The sequence below is a fragment of the Centrocercus urophasianus genome, unplaced genomic scaffold, assembly GCF_019232065.1.
Source record: "Centrocercus urophasianus isolate 14NV4802_14NV808 unplaced genomic scaffold, USGS_Curo_1.0 seq_29, whole genome shotgun sequence".
Taxonomy (NCBI): Eukaryota; Metazoa; Chordata; class Aves; order Galliformes; family Phasianidae; genus Centrocercus; species Centrocercus urophasianus.
The window spans coordinates 5,192,460-5,211,891 of record NW_024884855.1 but is presented as its reverse complement, the minus strand read 5'-3'; the positions used below and the strand labels follow the sequence as shown (position 1 = coordinate 5,211,891).

Below are 19,432 nucleotides of genomic sequence, written 5' to 3'. Positions count from 1 at the left end.
CTGAATGAAAGTTATAAGCAGCCTGACACCTGGTAATGAGATATTTCAAGCCCCAGCCTGGCACTTTTATAGTATTTCTAAACCTGCGCTCAGTCACGTGAATGTCAGAAGGATGGGAAGTTAGTTACTCCTGGGCATACGTCTTAAGGTTTTTCATCTTACATTTCAGCAACAGAAGAATACAGTACAAAGAAAGCAGGCAAATACCTGGCAAGTACATACTTTTGCCACACCATAATTATTCTCCTCAATGAAAAGGTTTCCAGAATGGCTCTCGAGACAGCACTCAGCATTCCCAGACGACCTCAGAAGCTCTTGGCTCCTCATTTGAAATACTTCATGATTTTTCTTAAGGAAACAGAACTCAGGCAGTGCCCGTCTGCCCAGCCCATTATCTTCCCTTCTCCAACCAACCCAGCAAGGCACCAGACAATTCCTCTAAGTCTGAACAAGGCACTTGTTCAAGATTTTCCATTTCTGTGTTTTTCCATTGAATTATAAACAGAAGAGATGAGAAGTCTTACACCTGTTCAAAGCAGTGACAGGAAGGCTGGTGCCCATGGAGCCACTTGAGCACTACCAGATTTGCCCAGAAGCTGCTGCATCAGTGTGGGCACGTCAGGGTGCACAGCTACAGCAGGACAAGCTCTGCTCTCACTGGGTGCTGTTTTCCTGCAAACATGGCACCCCCAAACCTCAGTGCAACTTGAGGCATGACATGGACTCTAGAAACATGGAGAAGAAATGTCAGCTATAGTGGAAAAACTATAAAAGGGGCAGGTGAGCAGCAGGGCACCAGGACCCAGCGCAGCCAGCAGGACGCAGGTGGACTTGATGATCTTTATGGGTCCTTTCCAACTTGGGATAATCTATGACCGAGCAAACACTGGGAAGTGAGCAGTGCTCCCTGCAGTTTGCCAGGAAAGCAGTGACATGGGGTCAGGGCATCTCATCCTTCTAGGAGCACCAAAAGGACAGCAAGCTATGGAGACAGGGAAGAAGAGCTGGCCTCTTGTGCCATCATCTCATCTGCTGTTTGGCACAGGAAGGTTTGCTCCAAGCACAGCCCTGCTGAGGCCACTTGCTCAACTCCATCACGTGATGCCATCCAACGCTGCTGCTAATTGGAGAGACAGAAAAATCATCTGCATTCTGGCCATAACAATCCATTGTTATTTTTATGCATGCACACGTAGACAAGAGTAAAGAACCCTTCTCATTTCAAGCTGTGCTATTATGCTAACTACAGAGAAATAAATATGCCACACTGTAGCTAATAAGTGTCATTCACATCAGTATTTATTCCAAACATGTTTTCCCCATCACGTCTGCTCTGCCTGGAACTGCTCATCACAGAAGAGGAGACCTTTATTTCTCATGATTCAAGAAGACAGGAGAGAGTTAGCAATTAAAGTGCACTTTTGTACAATTTAATTCTTTTTATTTCAGCTACCAGTGTGTTACCTGTCAGCACTGTATCTATTGTTGAGCCACTACCTATCAGCACTAGGATCATATTCTGTTGGGTTCTCCTGCTCCAGGGGAGAAGGGGGGGATGGGGCAGGCTGCTGCCATGCAGTGGGCTTGTGGTCCCCAGACCCGTGCCCTGCATGGTAGGACCAGTCCTCTCAGTCTGACAGTGCAGGCACAGCCACGGGCATGACCTCCCAGCTGAGGACTGCAGATGTTCAACTGAGGGGTGGATGCTGCAGCCCTGAGGAAGGAACCCCATGGACTGAAGGAGGGCTGATGCTAATTACCAGCTCAGATCAAGAATCCTGTTATTCAAGAATATAGCTAGGCATGTTGCTGCACAAGAGGAGATGAGCATCCTCATGAATTGCAGAGGTGTGGGGAGAAAAGAAAAAGAAATTCATTTTCCCCATGACTTTTTCCACTGGTACTGTAAAAAGATAGATTTTTAAAGATATTAAACAGTAATCAGACCTGAAGTTCTCACTGATTTTCCAGAACTTTCCTTTTTATAACAAATTCAAACTGCATGAAACAATGAACCCAACTGTTTGGTAAGGCTCTATCCACAGAGGTGGGTTTCAGCAGCAGCTTTTCTTTTAAACTCACTCTTCTTCTCACCCTTCCTAGTCCTGCTAAAAACACAATATTTGTGCATCGGTGGAAAAGAGTAAGAATGGCAAAACTGCATTTCTTCCCCACAATGGAACAGAGAGATACACTCTGATCTAGCTGTGGATGAGAAGATGGACAGGTGCTGCACAAAGCAGTATGTAAAGTCACTTACCGAGTGTTCTGCTAACCCTGCCTTTTTCATATATGCTGGTACTGGGACTACAGAGACATCTAGAGATCACAGGCTGGGGACTGCAGGTTTCTGGAAAACTGTTTTCTGTAGAAGGGGTAACATGATGTCATTACAGAGCCGGAATAATAAATAAATGGAATTTGAAACAATTCAACTCCTGGCTATAAACGATGGGACCAGGAGTGAATAGCAAACAATCACAGCGTAGCAGGAATGCTTACCATTTCCATGGCTTGCCCCATTGCAGTATACTACCCCCAAATTGTGAAGAAAAGCAGCCCCTTGGCAAACAGGAAGTTTGGGTTGGATTGTTCAGTGCACATACCCTGCTAGGGGTCTGAAGGCAGGCAATACAGGAGGAGTGCATGCAGAATCCTAAAATGGCTTGGGTTGGAAGGGATGTAATAGACCATCCAATTCCAACCCCCTGCCATGTGCTGTCTGCCCCAAACCAGCTCAGGCAGCCCAGAGCCGCACCCAGCCTGGCATTGGGCACCCCCATGGATGGGGCACCCACAGTTCTGGGCAGCCTGTTACATCCTGCCTGAATGGAAGAAGCCCAAAGCTCTTCCAGAGCCATTTTGTTGTCACCAAGTTCATGGCACATCAGTGCAGATGCAGGATATGGGGGCTCACACACTAGTACATGCTAGCTTACACACTATAGTAGGACTTACACAGGAATTCAAGCCTGAATATGTTATTGTCCCTGCAGAGTGCTGAGGGAACTCTGAGTCTTCACAAGCCGCAGGAGCTACAGGCACTGGAAATCTATGAACACTCATGAAGAGTAAAATCACTTCATCTGCCATATTTTGTAAGCAGTCTTGGACACACTGTGCCTCATTTCTCATCAGCTAACAGTACTGGGTAACCCGATGTATCAGAAAGCTGAACACGAAAACAAGTTATTGCTGCAGGAGAAGAGTACTGTGCTGGGCATCAGCTACCTACGTTTGCTTGAAGTAAAAACATCTCTTAGTTGACCCATTTTTATATGCCTGAAGACAAATTCCCAAGTACAGTCATCACACAGCCCAGAACAGGTAGAACAAGCCACCCTTTTCATTACAATATGCACCAAATCCATTTGCTTTTATAGACCATTTGGCATCTGCTTTAACGGTGTTTTATGTCACTATAAAAAACAAAAGCGGTGGCTGCTGATCTCAAGCACCCCATGTTGTGCACAGCACTAAAATTTGATCAACTATCACCGTGCAGCGAGTATGGCCCCAATGCCAGCCCCAGAACAAAATACATGTCCCTGGGGGTTTATCTTTAGCAGCTCAGTGTCACAGCCAGCACATAAAGGAATGGAAGCAGGGCTGCAGGACACACAGTACAGGTGCAGCGCAGTCGGCTGCAGTTAATCTCTTAAGGAAACCAGATGTTTGATTACCTTGTTAGACCAAAGCTTGTTGACAGCTCATACCAGACTTTGATAAAGGGGTTTTAACTTGCTTGATGCTTGCTGAAAGTAATCATCGTAGCTTGTAAAGGCAGCTTCTCCACTGCAGCACCTTCCTGCTCCATTCACTCCCTCACACCCGAGCAACACTGAATGGGAGTAAAATTCACCAGGAATGATAGGAAGTCAAGAAGATAATAATGTCCACTCTGTACTTCCTTCATGACTCAGATTTTAGAAGGTAGGACAGTTGTCTCAATAGTCCTTGTATGCATTTTTGGCCTGCAGTTTTTCTTCCCCCACCCTCAGCCAGTGGTTTATCAGCACGATAACAACACCGTTGTATCACACATTTCCAGATTGTAATTTGTTTGGTAATCAAATATCAGGTAATTCCAGGTAATAAAGGGAGGGGGGGGGGGGGGGGGGGGAAAAATTAAAAAAAAAAAAAAAAAAAAGGCCAAAGCTTTTTTTTCCCTACCCTTTTTTTTTTTTTTTAGGCACCCTAATGAAGTGCACATCCCAACCAGCCCCCAGTTACATCACAGGCTGTTGCACAATGTGAAGTCCATCTGCTGCTGACTGGAACATTACAACCCCACCCTTCCCCAGCAAATGGCAGTGCCTCCCAGCCCTTCTAGGAACAGCTGATGCTACTGAGAGCATGCTATGTGCTTTCATTGACTGCAACACACAAGTCTTGTTTTAAACCCATTTTCTCCCCATGATTTCTGTAGCACAGCAACATGCATTCTTTCTGTCCTTGCTGTTTTTTTGTCTAGACTCCAACAGGTGTGAAAGAGGCACTAAGTAACCATCAGGACAACTGCAGTCAAGGTTTAATTACTGCTTGTGTTTCTGGTGCAAGTAATTGACACACAAATTTGAGAAACCAAACACGCACACTCCATTCAGAACTGAGCTGAATGAATTGCCTGTGGCAGAGAACCAACAGAAGGGACAGGAGAAATTGCTTTTCCAGTGTACCTACTGTCATGCCCAAGGCTTTACTCCGGTGCAAATTTTTCAAGATCCGTGCTTATTCTCATCTCCCATATTAAGTTAGGCACTGTTGCATCAAAGACAGAAGAAATTTCTTTGCAGAGCACAAGAAAATTCAGGATGATTAGCTCCATACAAAGAGCAGAGACCAGCAGCAATGCCAAAGCTCCCTTAGGACTCCTCTCACTATAGACACCACCTTCAAAGTCTCCAACGATTCAAAGTCAGATGCTGCCATCTGTTGACAACTTTGCCCTGCAAAAGCAAATACTTCATGCATATCAGGCTATTCAAACTTTTTCTTACTTTACATTACATCCAACTTAGTAAGCAGTTTGCATAACTCAGACCACATTCTGATCCCCTTTCACCACCTGTGCCTCGGACTGCTGGTACCTACCGTGTGGTCAGCTGCACAGAGCAGTAAGGAGGGGCTGCAGGCATTGCCCTGCACTACCCGTAGCCTTCAAATAACAGCAGCCTGTCCCGCGGCACTCGAGCTGGCCACACAAGCTCCCTGCCATCCTGCTCTCAGAGCTTGGTGTTTGGGCTTAGCAAGCAAAGCAGACCTCAAGCCAAAAGGTCCTCTCTACTTCTCAAGAGGGTACAGAGGTGAAACCCACTTCCAAATATCCAAGTCAGGAGTTTGCAGTACAGGTGCTTTCCTCAGCTGTCCCCCACCCCCCCAGTTTTCCCTGTATGAGGCCAACTGCCATTCTATGACTCTAGGATTTTTTCAGAGATCAGCTGAGAACTGAGCCGCATTCACTTCCACATGCATTAGGCCAGCATGGGACTACATTTGTTGAATGTCAAAAGGCTGGTCGTACATGCTGGTCCATGCTCCCCTCCAAGTCCTTCTTTCCATCCTTGAGCTCTACTCTCCACTTAGTAATTGTAAGAAAGGTGCTGGGCTGCCTTGTGGAATAAATTAACACAGTTCTATTCCCAGATGATTGAGAGTATCAGAAACGCTCTGGCTTCAGGAAGTCTGTTGGGTCACAACAGCACACTTGTGCAGTAGTGAAGCACTGCACACACGTAAAGTGGTGCAGCAAGACCAGTGTGTTTTCTGAAATTAGTTTAGAACAGAAATGCCATGGAACCAAGGAACCATCCTAAAAGGGACCTCAAAAATCACCAAGTTCCAAACATCCTGCCACAGGCACGGGCACCTTCTAGTGCATGATCTTCAAGGAGCCCAAAGCCCTTGGAAACATCCAAGAGAAGCCTCCTAAACGCATCCCTCAAGAACACGTGTTCTGCTCTGCTCTGATGCAAACCAAGATTTTACAAAAAGGTTAAGTTTGTCAGGGTCACTCTGAACAAGAAATGTAACCGCTCTGCTTGTGTGTGCAGTCAGCGCTTATGCTGAATCACTCCCACTAAGGGTCCCACAACAACAGCACAAGAAGTTTTTAAAAAATTGTTAGAAGCTGGATTTGGCAATAAAAAAGGGTCAATAAATTTCTACTGAAACCATTCTTTGTAATTTAGTGTACAGATGTTTATCTTCAGCTGAACATGGCCACATCTGAATGTTTTGATGCCATCTGCAATTCAGACTTGCTGCCTTTAGCAGAGTGGGACAGAGCAGGAAAGCTGTAACCTTTTAAATAGCTTCCCTGCTCTTCTCAGCTAAGCTGTAAGTCTCTGCTAAAGGGCACTAACAATATGTATGGTAACTACTGCAATATTTATGGTAACTATTCTTTGCAGCATAGTTGCTAGCTTCTTGCTCCTCAAAGACCCACATTAGGTGAGACTGGACTGCCTGTCTAGAGTTAAGACCAGTTTGTGCACATAGGAACAAGAAACTAAACTGAAATAGGTTATTTAGTTGCAAACTAGTTTAAAAGCAAGGCGACCAACCCAGAAGCCCACTACTTCTCATTTCTACCACCTTACCATCTACAGGTAGCTCTTCAGCTGCAGTCAGCTGCTCTGTGTGCCGCTTTAAGGAAATTTCTGTATTGAGTACACTGTGCTACACATCACCTACCTGAAATAAAGGTAACAACTCATTCCATACTAAACATATGCATTCTTTCTTTTTCTCACCAGAGATTTTTAGACATCCCAAACGGTTACATCCTCAGGGCAAGATGCAAAGCAGCTGCACAGCAGCTACCCTGCCCAAAATTCTGATGGCACAGACGCCTTCAGAATTGATGAGCATTCTGATGTGCACAGAGGCACAGAGGAACAAGCAGCAAACCAAAGGGAAAAATAACAATTAACCCTTATACCTTAATTACTCCTTAACACTGTATGATTTAAAAGAAGTTTGTGATCTAATTATTTCACCACCTTGTATCTCACAACTTCTTAAATAATCTTAACAAGCAGGAAATAGCTTCTAGAAAGGCATGTTCCACTTGTTCTGAAAGTGAAAGGAGTCACACTCATGTAACTACGTGACCTAAAAAGCAAGGAGCAATCCCAGCTCAGGATAGCAAAGTACAGTCTAACATTGTAAGTTCTCTACTGAGGCTATTCTGTAGAGCTACCCGTACCTGTCATTCAAAAAATGGTAACAATTAATAGCATGCTGTATCATTAACAGAAAAAAAAAATCGTAAACAAAGACAGTGTGGAATCTCAGCATTATTTGAAGGCAGAACTGAAGCACAAGAGCTGTCTGTTACAAGCACTACTGCAGGTAGCGTTAGAAGTTATTGAAATACCAACTGGAAACACCAGAGTCCGTTTGAACAATTTATTAGTATCCTCTTTTACAAGTTTTAGAAAAAGAATCCCAGGATTTTGCCTCCTGTGTGTTTTCGCCTAGCCTCCTCATGGTCCATGATGCCAGCTGAGGTTGTCAGTACTATGTACCTATTGAGGAAGAACACATGTTCAGTTCATTGTCAGTTTTCTTCCGTGTTCATGCAGGGCTGATGGCACTTAATTTTTGTACTACAACAGAAAGATGTTTCTTTCAGAAAGGACATAACACAGACAGCATGCTATCAGAGAATGAAAAAGAAACTCCTCCCAGTTGTGAAGCACACAAAGTACATTCACAGGCTTTCCCCTCAGTTCTCCCCCCAGTTTCATCATACATTGCTAATGTAAAGTCAGTTCTGCTGTTGTAGTGGTAGGAAGTCTACAGTCTATAGACCAAGACTGCTTCTATTTCAAGTAGGGATCTTTCCTCAGAGCAGATCAGAGTTGCTATGGTGCCAGCTCTGAAGGCTTTGTCACTCAGTGCTTGGAACACTGCTCATGCTTCCAGACGAGTACCTGAACCTGGACTGACAACTGAAGCAGCTTTAGTGACTTCTTATGCCAGCATTTGGATTATCAGCATAGTTCACACAGCTTTGTGTCTGAAAACCTCTTGTCCCACTGCTCTATAAATACTCTTGAAAAATCTCAGTATGACAATACATACTAGCAAGGTAGATAGGTACAGCTTGACTACACAGCTTATCACTGGAGCTTTAAGAAAGGAAATTACAAGGAACTGTTAATCCTGCCTCCAACAGGCAGACTTGCTGAGCCACTGCAATTTATTATTCTCAATTTAGAGAATTTGGGGAAAGAAAAACGTATAACATTTTCTATGTTTTGGATATTCAGAACTGAAGAGGCCGAGTCTTACGTTAATTCGTATTTAATCAACTTAAACACAATCCCATTCATCTCATACTACTCCTTCATCTACTAATGGCCATTCATAAAAGTAAAATAATGAACAAAAATCCTCCAGACTAAGGAAACGGTGAAACAACAAAAAAGGTTCTTGCTTAGTAGCACTCCTTCAGAACTGGTTAAAAAGCATTTATACGGAAGCTGAATTTTTACTCTTATCTGCCTTCAAACTAATGAGAGATGAAAGGCATCAGGTGAATCTAATTCAGGCAGTATGAAAGTGTAGTTAAAAAAAGAAATCAGCTTATGTATGACAGACTGAACTCCTCTCCATACTTACCCAAACTGACGTGAAGGCAGCAGGTTGTTTTGCCATTTTTCCAAATCCTTCAGTTGCACATCAAATCTGGGACTGATTACGCCACACTATAAAACAGAATTCCATTACAAACCAGAGAACTGTATAAACTGGATCTGTACATTTGTCATTCCAGCTCTCTGAAAAAATTCAACTGCAATTAAAATGTACTCAGCAGCAAAAGACTAGAGAGTATCAAGCAGAATGTGCCACATTCCATAGTATGGAATGGCTTTCTCTCACAGAAGCCAAGGCTCTCACACAGTAATTCAGCTTTTATTTCTTTATCCTTGTCTCTTCCTCCTTGCCTAAGTGGAGAGAGATATACTGCTGTTGAGGCTACACTAATAATTTAATTGGTACAGCTGGGAGAGCACAAAAGCAAGCTATAAACTACTAAAGGTTAAGGAGTATCCTACATCATCCAAAACCTGACGTTAGAAGTAAACTGTCCTTGAGTAATCATTATAAAGAATTAGCAAAAACACCTGTGATGTTAAACAAAGAGAAATCAACATGCACAGAAGTTACCAGCACTTTCAAGTTAACCCTATTACTTATCAACCATAATCACTACCACCACCTCTAGTGACCTGACCAGCTCCAACCACCCTGACATCCAAGAGCACAGCAGAGGACACCTGACTGCACTGACACCTTCCTGAACCAAGTAGCTTCCTTCCTTGTTGCAGCCACTGGGAGAAACATCACATCCAGTTAACTCTGCAACATCTGATACAAAATCATCCAGAAAGACCTCAAGAAACACCATACTCAAATATGACCTCTATTACTCTTATTACAGACATACACCACTAGAAATTTGGGTTGTGTCAGAATTCCCTGCTACTACACTCAAACAATTCTCAGCTGCAACAGTTGCTCATCACAGAGATAGCCCCCAACATCTTTAGGCCAATTAATATCTACATCTCTTTACTTGAAAACCACCTCTCATTTGAATGGCTTCATTGGAAACAATGACCACCCATGTTCAAGAAACATTTGGATGTTGTACTGAAGGATGTGGCTTAGTGGGAAATACTGGTGACAGTGGATGGTTGGACTGGATGATTTTGGAGGCCTTTTCCAACCTTGGTGATTCTATGACTCTGTGCATAGCAATTCATCACAAGTAGACAGCTCAATGTTTTAAGTCAAATGCATTTAAAAACTGCCCAAACTCAGCAATGATTCATACACCCCAGGAACCCAAAAAGCACTGATTATCACAACATTTTACTCTGCCTCAACCACAAGCAAAGCCAACCTCAGCAGCAGTAGAAATGCTCATTTCCTCACTATTTAGAGGTATTAAACATCAACTGGAAAGCAAAGTCACTCTCTTGGGACAAAACTATTCTAGATAACAAAGAAATCCCTGGGGAGGCAGAAAGCCCCTAATGAGAAATACACTTGAAAAGTGACTTCCAAAAATCTAGCTTATGTACTGCACATTTAATGGCAATTATGTCAATCACACTATTACAAATTTAGGAAACATAACATACAATAACTACTGATAACAGGCAGATTATTCTCACTTACACAGACTAAATCCCAAGTTCTCACAAGTAATTATTTCAGAATTAGAGCAGACAAAAAGGCCTCATTTACACAGCTTTCTAGATAACTGAATTCAGGAAAACAAATCCTACCTTGTTGAGTCTGCCTGTGAGATTGACAACAATCTTCCCAGCTCTGTGATCATCAATTATCTCAAATTCACCAATGTAACCTAGAAAAGATTAGAAAACAGACAAATCAAAACATGATACGCAGCTACAATACAGTTCACTTAACCAAGCTATCCAAAACAACTGCAAGCATCTTGATTTACTTAAGTTAAAAACCACCTGAAGAAAACATCACCCACAGGATTTCAGAAGTTTTCAGCAATTAAGACTAACTTCAGTGTACCCACTGGTATGATTCCACTATACTGAAGTACAGTTGCATTTAGCTACATTCTGTAAAGCTGGAACACATTTTAAACACTGAAGAATTACTGCCATGAGATTTTTTCTGGTTGGCTTTTGTTTCCAGAACTTGTTTCAGACCTGCAGAATGTTTTGGGTAGCTCCAATATTCAGAATGCACATAGAATACTACAATCAAAAACCATACTCCGCTTCAGCCCTCCTCTCAGCAATTAACAGCACACTCATCTAAAAACATGACCCCACACATAACACCGATTCAGTAAGATGCTCCAACTTTACCCACAGATCTCCTTCACTAAAGTCAACTACACAGAAATTGTGAATGAAAGAAATATCAGTGCTGTGGTCCACACTCACCATGCTTCATCATCACAGTTAAAAACCGGACGATTACTTTGGAGCATGGCCTAATGAGAACCTGGCGTTTCCCACGTTTCTCTGCGTTGTTGATGCTTTTGAGAGCATCGGCCAGAACGTTCATGCGCACCATGGTGCCTGTGGGGAGGAGAAAGGCAGTTATACACATGCATCCATCACAGCCACACAGAGAGGCACTTCTGAAGCATGTTTTAGAGCTTAAGAACCAAAAAGTAGTAACAAGTTGCACTCAGCCTTAGCAAGTCACAACACATGCTCAGGTTTTGTTCAAGAGAATTCAAATACTGTCAAACTTTGGAAATCACACACATCAGGCCTTCAACTTGGATTTTATTCACACACACACACAAAGATTTTTAAAAAGCAGCATGTAAAAAGCAATATGCCATCAAGATGACACCCTTTCCAGGGGAATGGTTTAGATTGTAAAGTTCAATATTAACCCCATCCAAAAAAGCATGTCACACATGGTATTAAATAATCTAGATACCGCTTAGCTTCTCTACCTGCAAAAAGATAATAAAAAATGCCATTACGGGATGAAAGTAACACATCACTCTTAAAGGGAGACCGTGCATCACCTCCTGCATCGCAGGGCTAAGGCCACGAGCACTCCGCGCACAAGGCAGGCCGTGCCCGGACCCCGCCGTTCCGCGTGCTGCCGGAGCCAGGCGGGAGCTGCTGCTGGCGGGGCCCGGAGCAGCCATCGCAGAGCGGCCCAGATCGTAGCGCACACGCCGGTTTCCGCCTCTAAGCCGGGAGCTCCCCGCCGCCCCACCGTCCGGCCCCGCACCCTTACAAGCGGGCCCGGGCCCGCCGCCGCCCTCAGTCCCCCTCCCTCCATCTCTCTGGGCTGGCAGGCGGTGCTCCCCCCCACCCGCCGCTTCGGAGGTTCTACAGAGCGCAGGGGACGACGCCGATGGCTCAAAGCGGGTCGGACCGCTCGGCCGCGGTCTCGTGCACCCGGCAAGGGGTGTGGAGGCGGCGGAGGAGCGAGGATGGGGCGGAGGCACGGCGGATGGCGACCGGGTCCAGGCGGCGACCCTACTCACCGGTGCGGCAAGATGGCGGAAAAGGAAGAGGCCGGGCGCCCGCGCGGGATTATGGGAAAGCCATGAACGCGGAGTGGCGCGCGCGCCGCCCGGCACGATCTCGCGAGACTCGACATCCTATCCGGAAGGCGCCGCGCGCCGAGGTCGGCCATCCCCATTGGTGAGAACGCCGCCACGCGCGCTCCTATAGCAACGCGGACGCTGCGCCGCGGTTCGCCGGGCTGCCCGCAGCCTCCGAGAGCCGCGATAACCGGCTGCGGGCGGCACCACGGCCCGGCAGGCTGCCAAGATTGCTGCTTACAGCGAGGGATGACAAACGCACGCCGTGCGGGTACAGCCGCGCGACAAACGCTATTTCCAGTTCCATTTCTCCAGATCCACATCCATCACTTTCCAAACAGTCACAAAGAACGAGACTGAGAGAAGTTTCTCATGAGTCTATATTTACCTATTCAACAGTTACAATACACTGAGGAGACTTCATCTTAAAACAGTAAACTTTTAAAATGCATTAACACAGGTTTTAGCTTTTCAAAGAAAAAGTTGCTTGTTTGTTTGTTTGTTTTTTAAAAAAAAGGAGGGGAGGAGATAGAAAAGCACAACACTCAGCCTTATTTACAATGGACAGACCGAGTGTATCCAGAGTGATTTTGTACACAGACAACATTCATAAAACCAAACGTGCTACATGGCTCCATAACAGCAGTTTTTAGAACAATCAGCTGTAAGGTCACACACACACCTTAACTCGCTCTCTACAGTCTCAGTGCAACAAACTGAAGTTTGTACTACAGCTAAATAACTCTACCAGAAATCTATGTACTCCAGATCCCAGTTCAGCAGGCAGTCTGGCATATGCTGCCACAGAAAGCAAACATTCAGTGAGACAACAGGACCACCTCCTGCCCCTCATGAGGGCAGGCACGCTCAAATACCATCACTTACTCAGTTTGTCTTCTTTCCACAAGACTCAGTAGTAAGAAGCTGCTCAGAAGTGCAAGATTTCAGAACGCCTTCGTACTTGCTGTAACCACAAACCATTAACTGGTGAAGCTAACAGGTATGGAAATGCTGTGATCAATTGCAGTAAGTTTTTGAGATAGGGTAGTTATGAGGCCTCTTAAATTGGTGAAGAATTTAAGCTCCACATGTCAAAGGTTAAGATCTTTCATATGAAATCAGATACAGAACCCCACAAGAGAGACAAACCCATAGCAGATGCTAGAGTGACATTTTCAATTCATTGGAGCCAATAAAAAAGGTAAGCCAGTGAGCAATACAACTTCTATTATCTTAATTATACATTAATTCACAAAACTGTTCCCAAGAAAACCTTCTACAAGAGCAAACAGCACTTAAGTCTTCACTCATTTTTCTTCTCCTTGTGCTTGAGCAGTTTGTTTATTTCCCTTTTTGCCATTCCAACATACTTTGTAATGATCCCATGCTGGTTCAGTCCAGGAAACAGCAGCAAGAAACTTACTGCAGAAATAAACAAAAAAAAAATTATTTACTAACGTTTTAACTTCTGTCTTCTGTCACCTGGCAATTCCTTGCCTCCCTTAAGCTCCACCAACAGTCTGAACACACAAATAAATGTCTCAGGTTAAAAACAAACACATGCCCACAAATACTCACATCTCACTTCCACCAGCCTCATACCATTTTAGACAGCTAACAAAGTTGGATGGTTTGCACACTATACACTCACCAATAAGATATGTCAGAAAGAGGTTGTGAACTTGCTGTCCAATCCAGGCAACCACAGCAAGAGAACAAAGCATGGTCATGAAGTACTGAAAAAAGAAAAGGGAACAGTTACCACTGACCTGATGGAAATTCTCATCCTTCCCCTCAGTATGGAGCAACATTTCAAAGTCTAAAACTAGACTCAAGTCCACTGGCCTTTCCACATGCAATATCTATGCACGGGCTTTGTTAGAACTGAGACTGCAGAGACTACATCTGTACATTGTCAATTATTTAAGCACCATTACTTTTATTACAGTATGGCAGCTGTAAATAGCCCTCACACTGTGCAATCCCCATATCCATACAGCTTGTGCTTCACGCAGCACCTGAAGCTTTCTGACCAGTATAACTATTAATTAACATAATTAAGCTGAAACATTAAGGTCTACCTTTTTCAGATAGGTAGTAAACTGAACACAAAAATCTCAGTGTGCTTTTTACAAGCTCTGTTGCAAAAAAATGACCCAAAGAAACACAGTTTATCTTAGTATCAGGGCTATGCTCATACTGAACAACACCACAAGTTCCAGGTTGAGAATCTTGCCACTCAGGCAAGAGGTAAGTGTAAGAGGCAGTAAGAGGTGTGGCTCACATTAAGTCACGGGCAGAACAGTCAGTTTGCACCCTGAAATACTCTATTCAGACATGTTCTCTGCTAAAATGCTTAAGATTGAACAAAGCAAAGAGATATTTTACAATGACAGAGAGGAGAACCCCTGGAACTCAATACCATTTTAGGCTTCTCTTCCTTCAGCGCGAAAAGACGTTTCCACCACCCAACAATTCGGCGACGAGATTTGACCAAATTGCTGCAAATCTCATGGAATCTTTGCTGCTGCTCTGTAGTCCTTTAAATAAAGAGAAGCAGGAATAAGAATTCATGTTCTCATCTGAAACTTAAGAACTCTCCTATACTACTTCCCAGCAGAAAAAAAAGCACCTATCTCGACTTGCTACACTCAGTTTTGTACCTTTTTTCTACTTAGCATTGTAATGCAATGCCTATGAAATGAAGTACACAATCTCTCAAACGGGCTCCAAAACTGCAACTCCTATTCTAGCCAGAAGAGCACTGAATTTCATCTTGATCTGCTGTGAGCAATTGCTTGGGTTCTTCTGTTGGCACAGTGATAGACAAGAACTAGGTAGTTCAGAGCAGATACACAACAATTTATTTTTAATTCAAAATTCAGTTCAAAATAATAAGGTTCTCCTTCAGCTTACTGTTTTTATATAAGCCTTGTCCTTCTCTGAATACATTTCAATCACTTATGATCACATCGTACTCTTAAGATTCCTGTACATCACTCTACTTACATCACATTTACAAGTGCTATTCTAAACAAAGAACACAGTTCCTTTCATACTTTGGTTGTTAGCACTGTTAAGTAGTTAAGTAACCAGTTTGCAGAATGAAATCCTTAACAGAACAAAGCATGCCCCTACTCCTTCAAAAATAAAATCTTACTTTGTTAGAAGTGAAGGAACAATAAATATTATGTTGTAGTAGTTTTATTTCAGAAAAAGAAAAATGCAGGGCATTTTACAAGTGTCCACAATTCATAAACCACAGAGATTGACAATGACAATGACACATAGGAATCATTTAACACTTGCAATTCAGATATTCACTTGGATAGAAATCAATTTCTTTACACTCGGGCTATTTTAATGTAAGGCCTTCCTCACTCACCATTTGTTGGAGCCAAAGATTCTGGGTGCAAGAGCAGGAACAAGATAATCAGCCAAACAGATGAACATAACAAAGCAGGAGACACCTGAGAGAACGGATGGATCCAAGTAGTAGATCATCCTGTAAAAACAACATTGAGATGGTTTATGGACACTGACTGCTAAATACGGCTGTCCAACACTCATTGCTTGCACCTACACCTATGTGGTAACTACGAGCCACGTGGACTATTACAGTGTTACACAGTCATGAACAGAAGCCTCAGCAAGCCCAAGTCTCCTGACTGCATCTCTAGCAAAGAGAAAGGCAACAACCTCCCACCCTGCTGACTTACTCTGAGGTTATTCTCAGCCTTCAGCTCCCTTCTCCTCTTTCTCTAATTTGTGTAAAACCAACCAAACTTGTCCCTAAAAACCACACCAAAGACAAAAAATATCTAGTAAGGAAAGCCTGCCCTATGGAACCTTGCTTTCCTTTTGGATCACAGTGTGTGAGCTTCAGCAGTAAGCCACAGAAGATGGCCAGATGTGATTAAGAAGCAGGATAGAAAGGATGAGGGCAGAACATGAACACACCAACGAAGGGCACAGAGTCGAACCCAGTGAAAACCTACAGCAACCAGGCCTGACAAACATCTGCAGAAAGCACTGCCCCCTCTGGCAGGATCTGAGCCGTGCTGTACTTCCTGCTCCCAGTACTTCCAGGTTCTCCTCTTCAAAGTTTACATACATTCAGAAACAGAACCTGAAGAGTCTTCTTAATAAAGAGGCCTCTTAAAGCCGTCTTAATAGTCCCAATGTGTTTAATAGCTTTGCTACCAGCCAGGAGAGCACAGAGCTACTTACAGGAAAGAAAATGAAACAACACTCATCAGCGCCGGAGGAAACCAGGCTCTCTCCCAGCGAAGAACTTTATCAGTCATCAAGATCACTTCTCCCCATCCTTGCAATTGCTCTTCCAAGCTAGCTGTTTCTGCAGCCTGAAAAAAAAAAAAAAAAAAAAGGGAAGAAGGCATGATTTCTAACCAGAGGATCAGATCAGTTCCCACACAACAGCAGCTAAAAGAAGAGTCTCAAGGATCTCAGTCATAAATGAGAGTAATTATTAACGACAAATTTTCACTGCTATAACACTGTAGAAGAGGTACTTTAAAACAGTCCAGAACCTAATGAAGCAGTAGCACATCTCACCAGACCAAACAAATCTCCCTGCACACTTTACTGAGGTGTTTTGCCCCAGTCTTCCCTTTATGGTGCTCCCTTCCCCAGTTCAGCAGAACGGCAAGTCTTTCAAAGGACAAGCCCTTCAAAGCTGCAGTTTTCCAGGCACATGAGAGATATTTTACATATAGGTATTTCCAAAGATAACTTTAACACATTAGAGTTCTCTAGTTGCTGCCCAACACCCATTTTTGTTACATGGAAAACAGACAAAAAGACACAGAACTGTAACATGGAAGTTACCAAACTGATCACACTGGAACACAAAGAAAAAGTTTTCCCATGAGTTGCTCAAAACAGAGCAGGCAGCCCTTACACTCCTACTGCGTCATTCCTCCATCCCTCCCCACACACCCTTTGTGAGGAGGCCCCATCTGCTCTGACAGCAGCTCCCTAAGCAGTTCACCTCAGGTGTTCTGCATTTAGCAGAGCTTAACAGTGAGCCCTAGGAAAACAGAGGGATCTCAGGTTAAAGCACTCTTGTAACCATGGATGGAACTGACATTCCCACACAGTCACGGGTTAAAAGTCACCAAGCCCTGAACGTGTGCTGCACAAAGACAGAGTGGATTTAGAATAAGGACAGCTGAGTGCAGCTGCCATTGCAAAGCAGAGCTTACCTGGGATTCTATCAGAAATTATTGGAAAAGCTACAGTTCCACACCGAGCAAAATGGAAGGCTATCTGACAGACTGCTGAATGCCTTCCAGCTCGTTACATACATTTCATGTTATAAACGCAAGTCCGCACATAAAAAAAAAAGAGAAAGCAGGTTCTCCACAGGATATTTGATAGCCAACTGTTCTGCTTTATTACTTCTGTCTGCATTTATCATTATGAGCAGGAGAAAGTGCAATGGGGAGCACGCAGGAATATAACAGCATTATTACCCACAGTCAGAACCAAGTGTCCGCAGCTGCTTTCCACTGGGACTGTGCTTCCACAGGCACAGACGACAGCTGAAGGGCAGCTTCTGCCAGCACCCGTCCTTCCTTCACTCCAGATCCCGCCCGCGCTGTGCTACCATCGCTCGTTTTTCCCTCCCCGAACAAACCGAGCTTCCATAAGCGCCGTTGTTCTGAGCACAGCTCCCATCCCCCAGAATATCGCACGCGCCGTTGAAACGCAGCCCCAAGCACTTCCTCCGCAGCACCCGGCCTTTCCTTCCAGCTCTCCGCGTTCCTCTCACCGCCTCCCAGACGATCAACAGCACCTCAGCGCTTCCTCTCCTCAACTCTTCCCACCCGCCTCTCGGATGTCCCGCCCCGCTCAGCGTAACGCGGCTTCCCCGGCTGACGGCGCAGCCGAGAGCCGCCGCCACGCAGAGACGGCATATTTAACGCCAGCCCCGCAGATCGCGTAGAACAGACGCGGCGATGAACTCCAGAGGCCGGCGAGCAGCGGAGTCCGACGTGGGCGGCTCCCGCGGCCAACCCCGCACAGCAGCCCGCCGTGCAGCCGGCCGGCCGCTCGCAGTAAGGGGCGCGTACGGAGCCGATCGTCCGCGCCCAGACGGCCCGGCAGCGTGCGGCCCCAGCTCCCCGAGACTACCGGCTCCTCCTCGCCCACCCGCAGGCAGGGCCTCCGGGCACCCTGACCGACCCGAGAAGCCGCCGGCCCGGCCGCACTGACCAGCTGGTAGACGCTGTTGTTGTCGCCCTCCGCCATCTTGCTCGGCCTTCGCAGCACGGCCACGCCCGCCACCGCCGCCACCGCCGTCCCTTGTACCTTCCGCAGCCCCTTTTCGAAGTTATGATAGGCCGACTCTAAAGCGACGCGAGTCAATCGCAGAGCTCTCGCCGCGCCCCGGCTGAAGCCGATTGGCTGATGGGATTCGAATGGAGGCAGCCAGCCAATCAGCGTGGGGTGCCCCCGCCTCCTCCCTCCCCGCCGTCGCAATGCGACTGCGGCAGTAGCGGGCGTTGGGTGGGATGTTGTGAGGGCCGGGCTGGTTCTCGAGCAGCCCAGAACCGTCAGCGCTGGAGGGCGTGCTGTTATTTGAAAAAGTCTACCCCACATAACCTGAATACTGGGATCACTAGTAGGCAGGCAAGCATGAGGCCGTGTGTGCTGGAGAGGCGCGGCCCAGCCTGCTGTAATTGCTTCCAGAAGCCATCCCAGCTCCATCACAGTTTCTACAACATAACTGCTCCAAAAGGAGAGCGAAGGGCTGCCGCTCGGGGCTCAAACTGCAGTGCTTTGGCATCCTTTCTTCCCGGCCCACAGAGGAGCAGGGCAGACACGGCGGTGCAGCGGGATTCGCTGGGTGGCGCTTCAGGAGCACAGCACAGCTGTACCGCAGCATTGGCTGCCCTATGCGGCTCTCTTCAGGCTCGTTTAGGTTTGTATGTAAATCACACATACATTTCCAAGCAACTTTCATATTTACTTAACACGTTATTGAAAGCTAAGCATGTCTATGTGCACTGTTCTGCACTTAGCAGCAATGGAATCCACCCTCCAACCCCGTAATTGCACACAGCAAGGCTGGGACAAAAGATTTCCCGAGGAAGCGATGCCAGCAGTCGTTCTGATGGAAGCCATGTGAGGAAGTGGGCACAAATAGAACACAACGTGTTGCCTTTACCACTGCTGGCAGCGCTCGCAGTGCCTGCAGCTCCTGCCCACATTCACCATTAGTGCAGTTCTCTCCATGTAAACGAGTACTTACCACTGAGAAAAGGCAGGAATGCCACCACCTCCATTCCCACTGTCAAACGTTCACTTCAGGGCCCCTCTGCAGCT

The 19,432-nt window shown here is 45.4% G+C and overlaps 2 protein-coding genes across 3 annotated transcripts; both read right to left on the bottom strand.

Moving 5' to 3' along the window:
- Positions 1 to 7,399: 7,399 nt before the first annotated feature.
- On the bottom strand, positions 7,400 to 12,080 carry RPS15A (ribosomal protein S15a). 2 transcript variants are annotated; one of them, XM_042828236.1, is made up of 5 exons: positions 12,023 to 12,080; positions 10,950 to 11,087; positions 10,308 to 10,387; positions 8,632 to 8,717; positions 7,400 to 7,532 (listed from the first exon to the last, which is right to left on the bottom strand). In XM_042828236.1, the coding sequence occupies exons 2-5, from the start codon at positions 11,080 to 11,082 to the stop codon at positions 7,439 to 7,441; spliced, it is 393 nt and encodes a 130-aa protein (XP_042684170.1). In that variant the 5' UTR covers positions 11,083 to 11,087; positions 12,023 to 12,080; the 3' UTR covers positions 7,400 to 7,438. The 2 variants fall into 2 exon arrangements, with proteins under 2 accessions (XP_042684170.1, XP_042684171.1); XM_042828237.1 differs by lacking the exon at positions 12,023 to 12,080 and adding an exon at positions 11,461 to 11,471.
- A 364-nt stretch (positions 12,081 to 12,444) lies between these two features.
- Positions 12,445 to 18,420, bottom strand: ARL6IP1 (ADP ribosylation factor like GTPase 6 interacting protein 1). Its single transcript, XM_042828293.1, has 6 exons — positions 18,320 to 18,420; positions 16,313 to 16,446; positions 15,468 to 15,587; positions 14,505 to 14,622; positions 13,734 to 13,818; positions 12,445 to 13,504 (listed from the first exon to the last, which is right to left on the bottom strand). The coding sequence occupies exons 1-6, from the start codon at positions 18,353 to 18,355 to the stop codon at positions 13,386 to 13,388; spliced, it is 612 nt and encodes a 203-aa protein (XP_042684227.1). The 5' UTR covers positions 18,356 to 18,420; the 3' UTR covers positions 12,445 to 13,385.
- Between the last annotated feature and the right edge of the window lie 1,012 nt (positions 18,421 to 19,432).